This window comes from Artemia sp. Qi Xiang Cuo, chromosome 2 (assembly GCF_049724085.1).
Source record: "Artemia sp. Qi Xiang Cuo chromosome 2, ASM4972408v1, whole genome shotgun sequence".
Taxonomy (NCBI): domain Eukaryota; kingdom Metazoa; phylum Arthropoda; class Branchiopoda; order Anostraca; family Artemiidae; genus Artemia; species Artemia sp. Qi Xiang Cuo.
The window spans coordinates 12,407,268-12,422,028 of record NC_142795.1 but is presented as its reverse complement, the minus strand read 5'-3'; the positions used below and the strand labels follow the sequence as shown (position 1 = coordinate 12,422,028).

General features: G+C 35.7%; 1 protein-coding gene across 2 annotated transcripts in view; it reads right to left on the bottom strand.

Annotated features, from left to right (window-relative positions):
* LOC148954909 (xaa-Pro aminopeptidase ApepP-like) overlaps positions 1 to 14,761 on the bottom strand; it is a 582,094-nt gene that overhangs the window by 464,464 nt on the left and 102,869 nt on the right. For both annotated transcript variants that reach the window (XM_089099137.1, XM_089099128.1), the window contains exon 9: positions 1,085 to 1,298. In XM_089099137.1, coding sequence (XP_088955263.1) covers positions 1,085 to 1,298 — 214 coding nt within the window. The remainder of the gene's footprint in view (positions 1 to 1,084; positions 1,299 to 14,761) is intronic.

The window sequence follows — 14,761 nt, the reverse complement described above, 5'->3', positions numbered from 1 at the left end:
AGAATATAATAAAGATTAGTTGAAAATTGACGGATCTATCTAATTTTCATAAATCCTTCTCTAAGAAATAATCTGAGTGTCTTATGCTTTTGGTTAATTGAATTGAAGTTATCAAGTATTTTGCAGTAGGTTGTATAGGTTGCATCAAGACATGGCTAATTGTAGACAGAGAAAAGCCAAGACAGATAGTCCAAGTAATTGAGAGGCAAATGTTTAAATGGCTGGGGCACGGGTAAATGGCAGGAGTATGCATGACTCTCTTATTGGACACATACTTGTTTGTTAGTTTTTGGAAAGGCATGCTTGCCTAGAATCTAGGCAGGCATGCTGACCAAGAATTCAAAATTTACATAAGACCGTTAGATTGCCAGTAATGATAGGCAAACAAGGCCCGCCCGCCTATGGTCTTAAGAAGGTTGACCAAGAATTTAGAATTGACATAGGACCATAAATTTGCTTGAAATAACAGTCAAAAAATCGTTTAGAGCCATCTTTATCTTTCAAATAGTATCTATTCGTTGCCTAAGCTTAGCCCCACATTCTGAAAAAATTTGAATTTTTCAAAAATTTTTTAAATTTTTGGGTCACTTGCCCGAGACTCTGGGCGGGTGGGCGCCCCCAAATATTGTCCCAAATTCCTCTCTCAATTTAGCACTTGTTCACGGATGCCCAGCGTCTCCAATCACTTTCCCTATAGTATCTATTCATTGCCTCAGCTCAGTTCAGTAATCTGAGCCAATTTCCACTTTTTCAAGTTTAGGGTCACTTGCCTTAGACTCTGGGCGGGTGAGGTGGGCACCTCCAAAAATTGTCCTAACTTCCATTCTCGCCTTAAAACTTATTCACGGATACCTAAAACCCCAGCCATTTAAACATTTGCCTCTCAATCACTTGGACTATCTGTCTTGGCTTTTCTCTGTCTACAATTAGCCATGTCTTGATGCAACCTATACAACCTACTGCAAAATAATTGATAACTTCAATACAGCTGCAGGCTTGTCACAGAGCCACTTGTTGCGGAGGGAACTTTTACGTCGATAATGTCTAAAATTGTGTCCACCTTGGTCTTAACAAAATCTCTTACCCAAGTATTGTCCACCTGAATCGAGAAGAAAAGTTCCATTCCTTGTAATTGCTTTATTTGTACTACCTGAAGGTTCGTAGTGAATAATAGCTGAGTTTGAGCCGAAACCAGCAATAGTTCCAAAACTGAGACCTTGATTTAACGCTTGCTCACTTCGGTACTTCTCAAGTGCCTTAGAGGCTTTAACTTCGTCCCAATCCTGACCTTCCTTTACCTGAAAGTTTAAAATGGGGCATAAAGCAGAACTTTGTTGTTTTTTCTCTCTCTTTGTCTATAATTGATTGAAGTCTATTCGATTTATATACCTTAGTTCATTTAGTTTTTTTTTTTTTGCTGAGTAAAATTTAAACTGAAAGTTTTATTGTTTACAGCAAACAATAATGTTAATAATGATTTATTCGAGGCCTAAATACATACAAAGCACAATAACAAAACACAATAATATAGATACAAAACACAATAAGAAAAGTATTAAGATAAGATACTTAAGCAACGTAGAAGCATAGATAGGAGCAGAGCGAACTTGGATCTTGGACTCTGGAGGCTGACAACCCATGCAAAGATTACCTGGTCTTCCTCCATAAGAGCGGATGTGTATAGCGGTCTACATATATCAATATCTAAGAGGTCTCTTTGTAAACATGTAATATCTCATATACGACTAGTTGTATTAAGTTGAAACTTTCAAGGAATGTTGAGGAGGTGCTGAACTAATTCTACCGACACTAAGTGGATCCATGTGGTCAAAAGGTCGTATATACAATATCTTTGGAACAGATACGGATATTAAGAAGGAATTTTCAGGATATGTTGAGCAGGGTGTTGAACCAAATCAAAAGACTCTGTTTGCTTCCAAGTTGTCAAAATGGCATATATATAATATCTCAGCAATTTCTAAGAGTTCTAAGGTAAAATTTCCTGGGAATATTGAGAGGCATGCTAAAATACACCAAATGACACTATTTGCATCCGGGTTGTCATAAAGACGTGTCTGCAATATCTCAGGAGCTACCAATAGTATTAAATTAAAATTTAATGTGTATTTAAAAACCTCTATGCTGAAATATGTGCAATATCCCTAGTGTAGAAATAGTTCATTGAAAAGGGATATGCAAGATATCTAGCGAAAAGAACTGTATGTGCATCCAAGTTGTAAAAATGGCGTACATACAATATCTTAGGAATAGCTAAGAGTCCGGAGGTGAAATTTTCTGGGAATGTTGAGCGGGGTGTTAAACTAGGCCAAATGACACTATTTGCATCGAGGGTTGTCATAAAGACTTATCTACATTATTTCAGGAGCTGCCAAGAGTAATAAATTGAAAATTTAGTGTTTATTTAAAAGACTCAAAAATAGTTCATTGAAATGGGGCGTGAAAAGTTCTGCGCCCTTTTTAAGAGTCAAAGTTTTGTATTTTGAGTGAGCTCTTCCGTATTGTTTACTAGGCGAAGATTACAAGAGTTTCTCATAAATTTACTAAAATCATACATAATATCTTGAAAATGGCCAAAAGGATCGACTTCAAACTTTGAGGGAGTATTTGAAGGACAGGTGGATTTATAGTTTTGACTTGTGATAGGGGAGAGGGGTAAATCGAAGACACTGTGTGTATCCTGATCTTAGAAATAGTACGTCGGCAATATCTTGGGGAAGAGAGCTTGTGTTTACCCCCCCCCCTCACGAAACACAGTGGAAAATAACCCCCCGAAAATACCTCTGCGAAAAATACCCCCGCTGAAAATACCCCCGGATTATATCCCCGGTAAATCGAAGACACTGTGTGTATTCTGATCTTAGAAATAACACGTCAGCAGTATCTTGGGGACGGGAGCTGGTGTTTATCCCCCCCTCCTACGAAATACAACACAGTGGAAAGTAACCCACTGAAAATAACTCTGCGGAAAATACACCTGCGGAAAATACCCCCCCCCTTAGTGAAAAATACAGCCTGGCGTAAAATACCCCCCGATTATACCCCCGAGAAATTCCCAAGCGGAAAATACCCCGCAGAAAATTCCCCCACAGAAAACACCTTCCCTACCCATCCCCGTGAAAAATTTTCTCCATATTCCCCGTTTATCATTCCAGATCATTGTTGCAGCAGTGGCTGCAACCTAGTAACGAGCGAACCACAGCCCATAGTAACTAAAAGTTAAAAAACGGGTTTTGAAAAAATTGCCTGGTGAAAAAAACTTTCCATCTGACACTGAATCAGGAATTGTAACTATTATTTCAGTTCGTCTTAAAAGTAGAAGTATATTGCGAAACAAATTTATGGTGATTTCGAAAAAAAGCCTGAAACCCTTCGAAACTAGCGTCAGATCAAAATGAAAAGTGTACCATTGAAATCTATATGGTCAAAAACCTTGTATAGGGAAAACACAGTTCCCCTCCTTGAAAAACAAGGAAAATCACTGTTTTGCATCGGTAGCACTCATCTGTCTCCCGGTTTTTTATTTTTTTTATTTTTTTTGTCTTCTTTATTTCCAGACCTAGCGTGTTACCAGAACATCATAAAGAGATGCTTAATGACTCATTCAAAAGCCATTTCTCATATCTACGTGCTTTTTATAAATTCCGCCATCTGTAAGTGCCATATGGCACTAAAATGACACTTTTTGTGCCATTTCTCAAGGAGTGGTGCTAGGGGGAAACCAGAACATCGTAGACAGATTTTTTATAGCTCATATAAGTGACATTGCGCATATTTACGTTCTTCATTTAAACTCCACTATCTGCAAGTTCCAAATGACTCTAAAAACGGCACTTTTGGTGCCACGTCTCAAGTGGAAAAGCTGGAGCTATTGGGCTAGCAAAAATTTTAAGAGTTATGTTTATTGGCTCATTTGAAAGATATTGCTCATATCTACGTACTTTTTATCAATTTTACCATTCTTAAGTGCGATATAGCAATGAAAGCAACACTTTTGGTGCCACATCTTGAGTAGAAAAACTCTGAAGTACGAAACAGGTACTATTGTAATAATTATGCTCCGGAACCCTTAAACCCTTGTTACGGAGCCTAAGAACCCCTCCCGTACACTTCGCCTACCATGGGCTACCTTAAATCGTAGATAGATGTTTAATGGCTTAATTAAAAGGTAGTAGTAGTATCCCCTTCCTGGTTTTCACAACAGCCCTATATCTGCTTTTAACCACAGCCCTATCCCTACTTTTCACACCAGCACTATCCTGTAATTCCATGAGAGCCAAAAGGTGCATGCTGCGTAATAGGGATGGTTTACTTTTGCTTGTTACGTAATAGTTTCTTCAATTCTTTAAAAAACCTTCAGGGCCCGCTAAATCATGATGTCTTTAGTTGTTACTCAATAGGCTTTGAGTATACATAATGGAGAGCGTTTAAAACCCGCGAGGGCTAGGGCTTGTTTACTTCATGATTTCTTTGGATGTTACATAATAGTTTCTTGGATTATTTAAAAAACCTTCAGGCCACTCACAACTAAAGGCTTGGTCCCTACAACACCAAATATTTTCATGTTTAGCCGCCATTTCGTGCAAGCAAACAAAAGATTTTTGCCGCCATTTTCCATGAGCAGAACCATTCGACATATATTGATTTTCCTAGGAACAAAGGCTTGTTGGTGTGCCGCTATTTCCAGGAAACAGAAGCGTCAGGTGATCCGCTATTCTTCTAACGGTGTTGACTAATTCCCTTTGTCTCCGGGGGTATAAAAATGGGTACTAGAAGAGATTTTCCCTCAGTCTTACATAGGATTCTGCAAGGGACACGTCTTTCTAAAAATGGATTACTATAGAAATTTCAAAAAGAATTAGACCTCTGCTTATGTGCTGGTAAGCCTATCTTTCGATATACCCCATCCCCCTTACCAAAAGATAGACATACCCAATTTGAGCTATTATAACTCCCTATATTAGACAAACACCTATAAAATCTCCTTCCTTCTATTACACGGGTTTCACAATGACAAAATAATCATATTTTCTCGCAGAACTCACGTCTCATATAAAACTGCTTTCAAGCATATTTTACCAGGTTGGTAAAAAAAAGCCATTAAGAGGTATGCTGGGTCAAACCGTTAATGATAGTTTCCATCATGTAAAGGCTTACTTTTTACCAAAACAGCCGCTATTGCGATAATTATATAGGGGATGCATCCCGTTGTCTGCTAAATTAAACTCTCAATTAACGCTTAACCCGACCAGGCAGATCACAAATAAATACCTTCGGAGAAGTATAAGACATACCGTTGAATAATCGGACTAAAAACTCACTTTTATAATATCTACTCTCAACTGCAAAATATCCCTTTAAACAAATTGAATTCCGGTACAAAACAGCTAAGTAAAGATAACTTACTTAGGCATTAAATGAGGGAACGGATAATATTCTTTCAATACACTATAAAAAACGAACGATCGTCTTTTTTGACAATAATATTGAATTATTTGAGAGCCCCCTCCTCCATTAAAAGGGTCAGATGTAACCCTAGGCAACAGAGTAAAAAATTACTGATTCTGTAGCTGTTTTTCTCTAGCGTATTCTGTAATACATATTTCTAATTAACAGAGTACCCTAACTATCCAAAAATTCGACTTTTTGCTATCTTTCATTTTCATTTAGGCGCAGTTTCCCTATGCTTTGGGACCCCCGGTAAGTTGGGTAGGAAATCAATAACGTTAGTGATAATATTAACTATATATGCTCTTTATATTCACTACATGAAAAAACTAAGATTTTGTTTCTTTTTCAGGAAAATTCAGAGCTTCCTCCCAAAAGAAGGCGAGGATTATAAAAGCAGGCAGAATGCAGCCCCCTCAAAACCCTCGAAGCCTTCAAGACCAACAGTTATTATGCATGCTAGCTTCCCCTCCGCAAGCAAGATAGTGAAGTTGCCAGAGCGTCAAGACCTGTGCCCAATGGCAGTGAAGCTGGCGCCCCATCGGAGCAGGTGCTCCCCATGCAAAACCATGATGCTACTCCTTCGGCCCCCAAACCCCAGGACTGTAAAGCTGCAGCTCCATCGAGACCTGCCCTACCCCTGCGGACCCATGATGTGCAGCCTTCTACCCCCATGCAATATGGAGCTTTCGATAGTAGAAGGGGGGTGCCAGTCGTGACAGCACACCGTATATGGGCATAGAGTCCCTAGGGGAGATGGATTTCTGAGAAATTGATTGCGTAATCGATTGGGAATTTGGAACACCTGTGCTGTCAGTCATTAATCAAATTGTTCCCGGGGAAAGTTTAATAATGTCTGACAGGTACTGTCAACATTTCTCCAGGAATAGATCCAAGTCATTAATGTCTTTGCCTCGGAAACAACTCTTTTGGTCGAACTCCAAAGATATTAATAACCAAACGCCATGGAAACAATTCCCCAAGAAACATCTTAGCGATAAATTGTTTTAGCGCGGGAATCCGGTTTCTTATTAATTTGAAATGCGTTAGCGCAGAGATGCCAAACACAAGGAACACGCTGAAATTACGTTTAGGGATTATTTGGGCGAAACCGTTTTAGACAGGTTATGGAATTATTTCGGCGAAACAGTTAGAGACATTCTAAAAGATGATTATAGAAGAGAATTTGAGGGTGAAACTCTGTGGTCGTTATAATACACAAGTTCCATTAAACAGTGTCATGAGGTCCTCTACCCCAACCCCAAAGGGTTCCGATCCCCCTACCCCAACCCCAAAGGGTTCCAATCCCTCTACCCCAACCCCGAAGGAAGCCACCAGTCCTCAAAGGTCCACTGGGCTCCCAAAGGACCCACGGGCCCTCAAGGTTCCCCCAGACCCCCCCCCCCCGGGTCCCAAAGGACCCCATCCCCCCTTTGGCCCCCCAAAGGGGCCCCTCTCCCTCAATCTGCTCCCTCCTCCTCCACTTTCCCTCCCCTCCTCCCCTCCTCCCCCTCCTCCCCCTCCTCCTCATCCCCCTCCTCCTCCTCCCCCTCCTCCTCCTCCTCCTCCCTCCTCCTCATCCTCCCACCTCCTCCTCCCCTCTTCCTCCCCTCCTCCTCCACTCCCCTCCTCCCCTCCCCTTCCCTCCCCCATTTTTTTTACTTTTTTGTGCATTGAGACACAGAACGACCCCCTCCACCCGGCCCCTCCCCCCTCCAAAGGTCTGATTTTTCAAAGTTCATTTCGGTTTTCTTTCGTTGAAATGCAAGAGTTGGAATATTTCAGTAGCGTTTTGTCGTGGTTTACCTTGTCACAGTTACATTCCCTTGATTTTTCGAAGTTCATTTTTGATTTCCTTCGTTGAAATGCAAGAGTTGGAATATTTCAGTAGTGTTTTCTCGTGGTTTACCATGTCACAGTTACATTCTCTTGATTTTTTAAAGTTCATTTTCGATTTCCTTCGTTGAAATGCAAGAGTTGGAATATTTCAGTAGTGTTCTGTTGTGGTTTACCTTGTCAAAGTTACATTATATTAATTTTTCAAGGTTCATTTTGGATTTCTTTAATTGAAATGCAAGAGTTGGAATATTTCAGTAGTGTTTTGTTGTGGTTTACCTTGTCAAAGTTACATTTTCTTGTTATTTCAAAGTTCATTTTGTATTTCTTTCTTTGAAATGCAAGAGTTGTAATATTTAAGTAGTGTTTTGTCGTGGTTTACCTTGTCACAGTTACATTTTCTTGTTTTTTCAAAGTTCATTTTGAATTTCTTTCATTGAAATGCAAGAGTTGGAATATTTCAGTAGTGTTTTGTTGCGGTTTACTTTGTCACAGTTACATTTTCTTGATTTTTAAAAGTTCATTTAGCTTTTCTTTCATTGAAATGAAAGAGTTGGAATATTTCAGTAGTTTTTTGTAGTGGTTTACCTTGTCACAGTTACATTCACTTGATTTTTCAAAGTTCATTTTGAATTTCTTTCTTTGAAATGCAAGATTTGGAATATTTCAGTAGTGTTTTGTATTGGTTTACTTTGTCACAGTTACATTATCTTGTTTTTTCAAAGTTCATTTTTTATTTCGTTATTTGAAATGCAAGATTTGGAATATTTCAATAGTGTTTTGTCGTGGTTTACCTTGTCACAGTTACATTCTCTTGATTTTTCAAAGTTCATTTTGAATTTCTTTCATTGAAATGCATGAGTGGGATTATTACAGTAGTGTTTTGTCATGGTTTACCTTGTCACAGTTACATTTTCTTGTTTTTTCAAAGTTCATTTTGGAATTTCTTTTGTTGATATGCAAGAGCTGGAATATTTCAGTAGTGTTTTATCATGGTTTACATTGTCACAGTTACATTATCTTAATTTTTTCGAATTTTATATTGGATTTCTTTCGTTGAAATGCAAGAGTTGGAATATTTCAGTAGTGTTTTGTAGTGGTTTACCTTGTCACAGTTACATTCTCATGATTTTTCAAAGTTTATTTGGAATTTCTTCCATTGAAATGCTAGAGTTGGAATATTTCAGTAGTGTTTTGTCGTGGTTTACCTTGTCACAGTTACATTTTCATAATTTTTCAAAGTTCATTTTGAATTTCTTTCGTTGAAATGCAAGAGCTGGAATATTTCAGTAGTGTTTTGTTGTGGTTTACCTTGTCACAGTTACATTTTCTTGATTTTTCAAAGTTCATTTCGGTTTTCTTTCATTGAAATGCAAGAGTTGGAATATTTCAGTAGTGTTTTGTCGTAAATACATTCTTAGACCACACTGGCTATACATGACAAACGAAACTCAGAGAAGAGAGAAAGTAACAAAATGAAAATTAAAATCAAAAAGGGTGAAAAAACGAGGATTTTGTCAGCCAGCGAACCATGAAGAAGACAAAATATAAGCAAATATTTCGACAAGGACCTCCGCCAAGTCGTCCTCAGTGCTAAAGAAAAACAAAAAGAGAAGAAAAAAAAAACGAGTATCTAACCTTTCGAAGTTTCCTGTACAAAGACAGAATAGACACTGAATAAAAAACCAGGCAGGAATCAATGAAAATGAAATTTACCAAGATGATTGTGATGATTGTGTCCTTACACAATCATCTTGGTAAATTTCATTTTCATTGATTCCTGCCTGGTTTTTTATTCAGTGTCTATTCTGTCTTTGTACAGGAAACTTCGAAAGGTTAGATTCTCGTTTTTTTTTTTTAATATCTTTTTTGTTATTGTTTAGCACTGAGGACGACTTGGCGGAGGTCCTTGTCGAAATATTTGCTTATATTTTGTCTTCTTCATGGTTCGCTGGCTGACAAAATCCTCGTTTTTTCACCCGTTTTGATTTTATTTTTCATTTTGTTACTTTCTCTCTTCTCTGAGTTTCGTTTGTTTTGTCGTGTTTTACCTTGTCACAGTTACATTCGCTTGATTTTTCAAAGTTCATTTTGGATTTCTTTAGTTGAAATGCAAGAGTGGGATTATTACAGTAGTGTTTTGTCATGGTTTACCTTGTCACAGTTACATTTTCTTAATTTTTCAAAGTTCATTTTGAATTTCTATCGTTGAAATGCAAGAGTTGGAATATTTTAGTAGTGTTTTGTCATGGTTTACCTTTTCACAGTTACATTCTCTTAATTTTTTTCAAAGTTCATTTTGAATTTCTATCGTTGAAATGCAAGAGTTGGAATATTTCAGTAGTGTTTTGTCGTGGTTTACCTTGTCACAGTTACATTTTCATGATTTTTCAAAGTTCATTTGGAATTTCTGCTATTGAATTGCAAGAGTTGGAATATTTCAATAGTTTTTTGTCGTGGATTACATTTTCACAATTACATTCTCATGATTTTTCAAAGTTCATTTTGTATTTATTTAGTTTAAATGCAAGAGTTTGAATATTTCAGTAGTGTGTTGTTGTGGTTTACCTTGTCACACTTAAATTTTATTGATTTTTCAATGTTCATTTTTTTTTTCTTTCGTTGAAATGCAAGAGATGGAATATTTCAGTAGTGTTTTGTCGTGATTTACCTTGTCACAGTTACATTCGCTTGATTTTTCAAAGTTCATTTTGGATTTCTTTAGTTGAAATGCAAGAGTTGGAATATTTCAGAAGCGTTTTATCGTGGTTTACCATGTCAAAGTTACATTCACTTGATTTTTCAAAGTTCATTTTGAATTTCTTTCATTGAAATGCAAGAGTTGGAAAATTTCAGTAGTGTTTTGTCGTGGTTTACCTTGTCACAGTTACATTTTTTGGATTTTTCAAAGTTCATTTCGGTTTTCTTTCATTGAAATGCAAGAGCTGGAATATTTCAGTATTGTTTTGTCGTGGTTTAACTTGTCACAGTTACATTCGCTTGATTTTTCAAAGTTCATTTTGGATTTCTTTCGTTGAAATGCAAGAGTTGGAATATTTCAGTAGAGTTTTGTCGTGGTTTACCATGTCACAGTTACATTCCCTTGATTTTTCAAAGTTCATTTTGAATTTCTTTCATTGAAATGCAAGAGTTGGAATATTTCAGTAGTGTTTTGTCGTGGTTTACCTTGTCACAGTTACATTTTCTGGATTTTTCAAAGTTCATTTCGGTTTTCTTTCATTGAAATGCAAGAGTTGGAATATTTCTGTAGTGTTTTGTCGTGGTTTACCTTGTCACAGTTACATTCTCTTGATTTTTCAAAGTTCATTTTGAATTTCTTTCGTTGAAATGCAAGAGTGAGAATATTTCAGTAGCGTTTTGTCGGGGTTTACCTTGTCACAGTTACATTCCCTTGATTTTTCAAAGTTTATTTTCGAGTTCTTTCGTTGAAATGCAAGAGTTGGAATATTTCAGTAGTGTTTTCCCGTGGTTTACCCTGTCACAGTTACATTCCTTTGATTTTTCAAAGTTCATGTTCGATTTACTGCGTTGAAATGCAAGAGTTTGAATATTTCAGTAGTGTTCTGTAGTGGTTTACCTTGTCACAGTTACATTCTATTTATTTTTCAAGGTTAATTTCGGATTTATTTTTTTGAATTGAAAGTGTTGGACTATTTCAGTATTGTTTTGTTTTGGTTTACCATGTCACAGTTACATTGTCTTGATTTTTCAAAGTTCATTTTGAATTTCTTTCATTAAAATGAAAGAGTTCGATTATTTCAGTAGTGTTTTGTCATGGTTTACCTTGTCACAGTTGCATTTTCTTGTTTTTTCAAAGTTCATTTTGAATTTCTTTCATTGAAATGCAAGAGTTGGAATATTTCAGTAGTGATTTGTCGTGGTTTACCTTGTCACAGTTACATTTTCTTGATTTTTCAAAGTGCATTTCGGTTTTCTTTCATTGAAATGCAAGAGTTGGAATATTTCAGTAGTGTTTTGTCGTGGTTTTCCTTGTCACAGTTACATTTTCTTGATTTTTCAAAGTTCATTTTGAATTTCTTTCGTCGAAATGCAAGAGTTGGAATATTTCAGTAGTTTTTTGTTATGGTTTACCTTGTAACAGTTACATTCTCTTAATTTTTCAAAGTTTATTTTGAATTTCTATCGTTGAAATGCAGGAGTTTGAATATTTCAGTAGTGTTTTGTCGTGGTTTACCTTGTCACAGTTACATTTTCTTGATTTTTCAAAGTTCATTTGGAATTTCTGCCATTGAAATGCAAGAGTTGGAATATTTTAGTAGTGTTTTGTCGTGGTTTACCTTGTCACAGTTACATTTTCTTTATTTTTCAAAGTTCATTTTGAATTTCTTTTGTTGAAATGCAAGAGCTGGAATATTTCAGTTGTGTTTTGTTGTGGTTTATCTTGTCACAGTTAAATTTTCTTGATTTTTCAAAGTTCATTTCGGTTTTCTTTCATTGAAATGCAAGAGATGGAATATTTCAGTAGTGTTTTGTCGTGGTTTACCTTGTCACAGTTACATTTTCATGATTTTTCAAAGTTCATTTTGGATTTCTTTAGTTGAAATGCAAGAGTTGGAATATTTCAGAAGCGTTTTGTCGTGGTTTACCATGTCACAGTTACATTCCCTTAATTTTTCAAAGTTCATTTTGAATTTCTTTCATTGAAATGCAAGAGTTGGAATATTTCAGTAGTGTTTTGTCGTGGTTTTCCTTGTCACAGTTACATTTTCTTGTTTTTTCAAAGTTCATTTTGGATTTCTTTAGTTGAAATGCAAGAGTTGGAATATTTCAGAAGCGTTTTGTCGTGGTTTACCATGTCACAGTTACATTCTCTTAATTTTTCAAAGTTCATTTTGAATTTCTTTCATTGAAATGCAAGAGTTAGAATATTTCAGTAGTGTTTTGTTGTGGTTTACCTTGTCACAGTTACATTTTCTTGATTTTTCAAAGTTCATTTCGGTTTTCTTTCATTGAAATGCAAGAGCTGGAATATTTCAGTAGTGTTTTGTCGTGGTTTACCTTGTCACAGTTACATTCTCTTAATTTTTTCAAAGTTCATTTTGAATTTCTATTGTTGAAATGCAAGTGTTTGAATATTTCAGTAGTGTTTTGTCGTGGTTTACCTTGTCACAGTTACATTATCATTATTTTTCAATCTTCATTTGGAATTTCTTCCATTGAAATGCAAGAATTGGAATATTTCAGTAGTGTTTTTTCGTGGTTTAAATTGTCACAGTTACATCTTCATTATTTTTCAAATTTCATTTAGAATTTTTTTCGTTGAAATGCAAGAGATGGAATATTTCAGTAGTGTTTTGTTGTGGTTTACCTTGTCACAGTTACATTTTCTGGATTTTTCAAAGTTAATCTTGGATTTCTTTCATTGAAAAGCAAGAGTTGGAATATTTCAGTAGTGTTTTGTCGTGGTTTACCTTGTCACAGTTAAATTCTCTGGAGTTTTCAAAGTTCATTTTGTATTTCTTTAGTTGAAATGCAAGAGTTGGATTATTACAGTAGTGTTTTGTCATGGTTTACCTTGTCACAGTTACAGTCTCTTAATTTTTCAAAGTTCATTTTGAATTTCTATAGTTGAAATTCAAGAGTTGGACTATTTCAGTAGTGTTTTTTCATGGTTTACCTTGTCACAGTTACATTCTCTTAATTTTTTCAAAGTTCATTTTGAATTTCTATCGTTGAAATGCAAGAGTTGGAATATTTCAGTAGTGTTTTGTCGTGGTTTACCTTGTCACAGTTACATTTTCATGATTTTTCAAAGTTCATTTTGAATTTCTTCCATTGAAATGCAAGAGTTGGAATATTTCAGTAGTGTTTTGTCGTGGTTTACCTTGTCACAGTTACATTTTCATGATTTTTCAAAGTTCATTTTGAATTTCTTTCGTTGAAATGCAAGAGCTGGAATATTTCAGTAGTGTTTTGTTGTGGTTTACCTTGTCACAGTTACATTTTCTTGATTTTTCAAAGTTCATTTCGGTTTTCTTTCATTGAAATGCAAGAGATGGAATATTTCAGTAGTGTTTTGTCGTGGTTTACCTTGTCACAGTTACATTCGCTTGATTTTTCAAAGTTCATTTTGGATTTCTTTAGTTGAAATGCAAGAGTTGGAATATTTCAGAAGCGTTTTATCGTGGTTTACCATGTCACAGTTACATTCTCTTGATTTTTCAAAGTTCATTTTGAATTTCTTTCATTGAAATGCAAGAGTTGGAATATTTCAGTAGTGTTTTGTCGTGGTTTACCTTGTCACAGTTACATTTTCTGGATTTTTCAAAGTTCATTTCGGTTTTCTTTCGTTGAAATGCAAGAGTTGGAATTTTTCAGTAGTGTTTTGTCGTGGTTTACCTTGTCACAGTTACATTTTCTTTATTTTTCAAAGTTCATTTAGGTTTTCTTTCGTTGAAATGCAAGAGTTGGAATATTTCAGTAGTGTTTTGTCGTGGTTTACCTTGTCACAGTTACATTCGCTTGATTTTTCAAAGTTCATTTTGGATTTCTTTCGTTGAAATGCAAGAGTTGGAATATTTCAGTAGTGTTTTGTCGTGGTTTACCTTGTCACAGTTACATTCCCTTGATTTTTCAAAGTTCATTTGGAATTTCTTCCATTGAAATGCAAGAGTTGGAATATTTCAGTAGTGTTTTGTCGTGGTTTACCTTGTCACAGTTACATTTTCTGGATTTTTCAAAGTTCATTTTGGTTTTCTTTCATTGAAATGCAAGAGTTGGAATATTTCAGTAGTGTTTTGTCGTGGTTTACCTTGTCACAGTTACATTCTCTTGATTTTTGAAAATTCATTTTGAATTTCTTTCATTGAAATGCAAGAGTGAGAATATTTCAGTAGCGTTTTGTCGTGGTTTACCTTGTCACAGTTACATTCCCTTGATTTTTCAAAGTTCATTTTCGATTTCCTTCATTGAAATGCAAGAGTTGGAATATTTCAGTAGTGTTTTCTCGTGGTTTACCATGTCACAGTTACATTCACTTGATTTTTCAAAGTTCATTTTCAATTTCCTTCGTTGAAATGCAAGAGTTGGAATATTTCAGTAGTGTTCTGTTGTGGTTTACCTTGTCACAGTTACATTCTATTAATTTTTCAAGGTTCATTTTGGATTTCTTTCATTGAAATGCAAGAGTTGGAATATTTCAGTAGTGTTTTGGTGTGATTTACCTAGTCACAGTTACATTCTCTTGATTTTTTAAAGTTCATTGTGGATTTCTTTCGTTGAAATGCAAGAGTTGGAATATTTCAGTAGTGTTTTGTCATGGTTTACCTTGTCACAGTTACATTCTCTTATTTTTTCAAAGTTCATTTTGAATTTATTTCATTGAAATGCAAGAGTTTGAATATTTCAGTAGTGTTTTGTCTTGTTTTACATTGTCACATTTACATACTCTTGTTTTTTCAAAGTGCATTTCGGATTT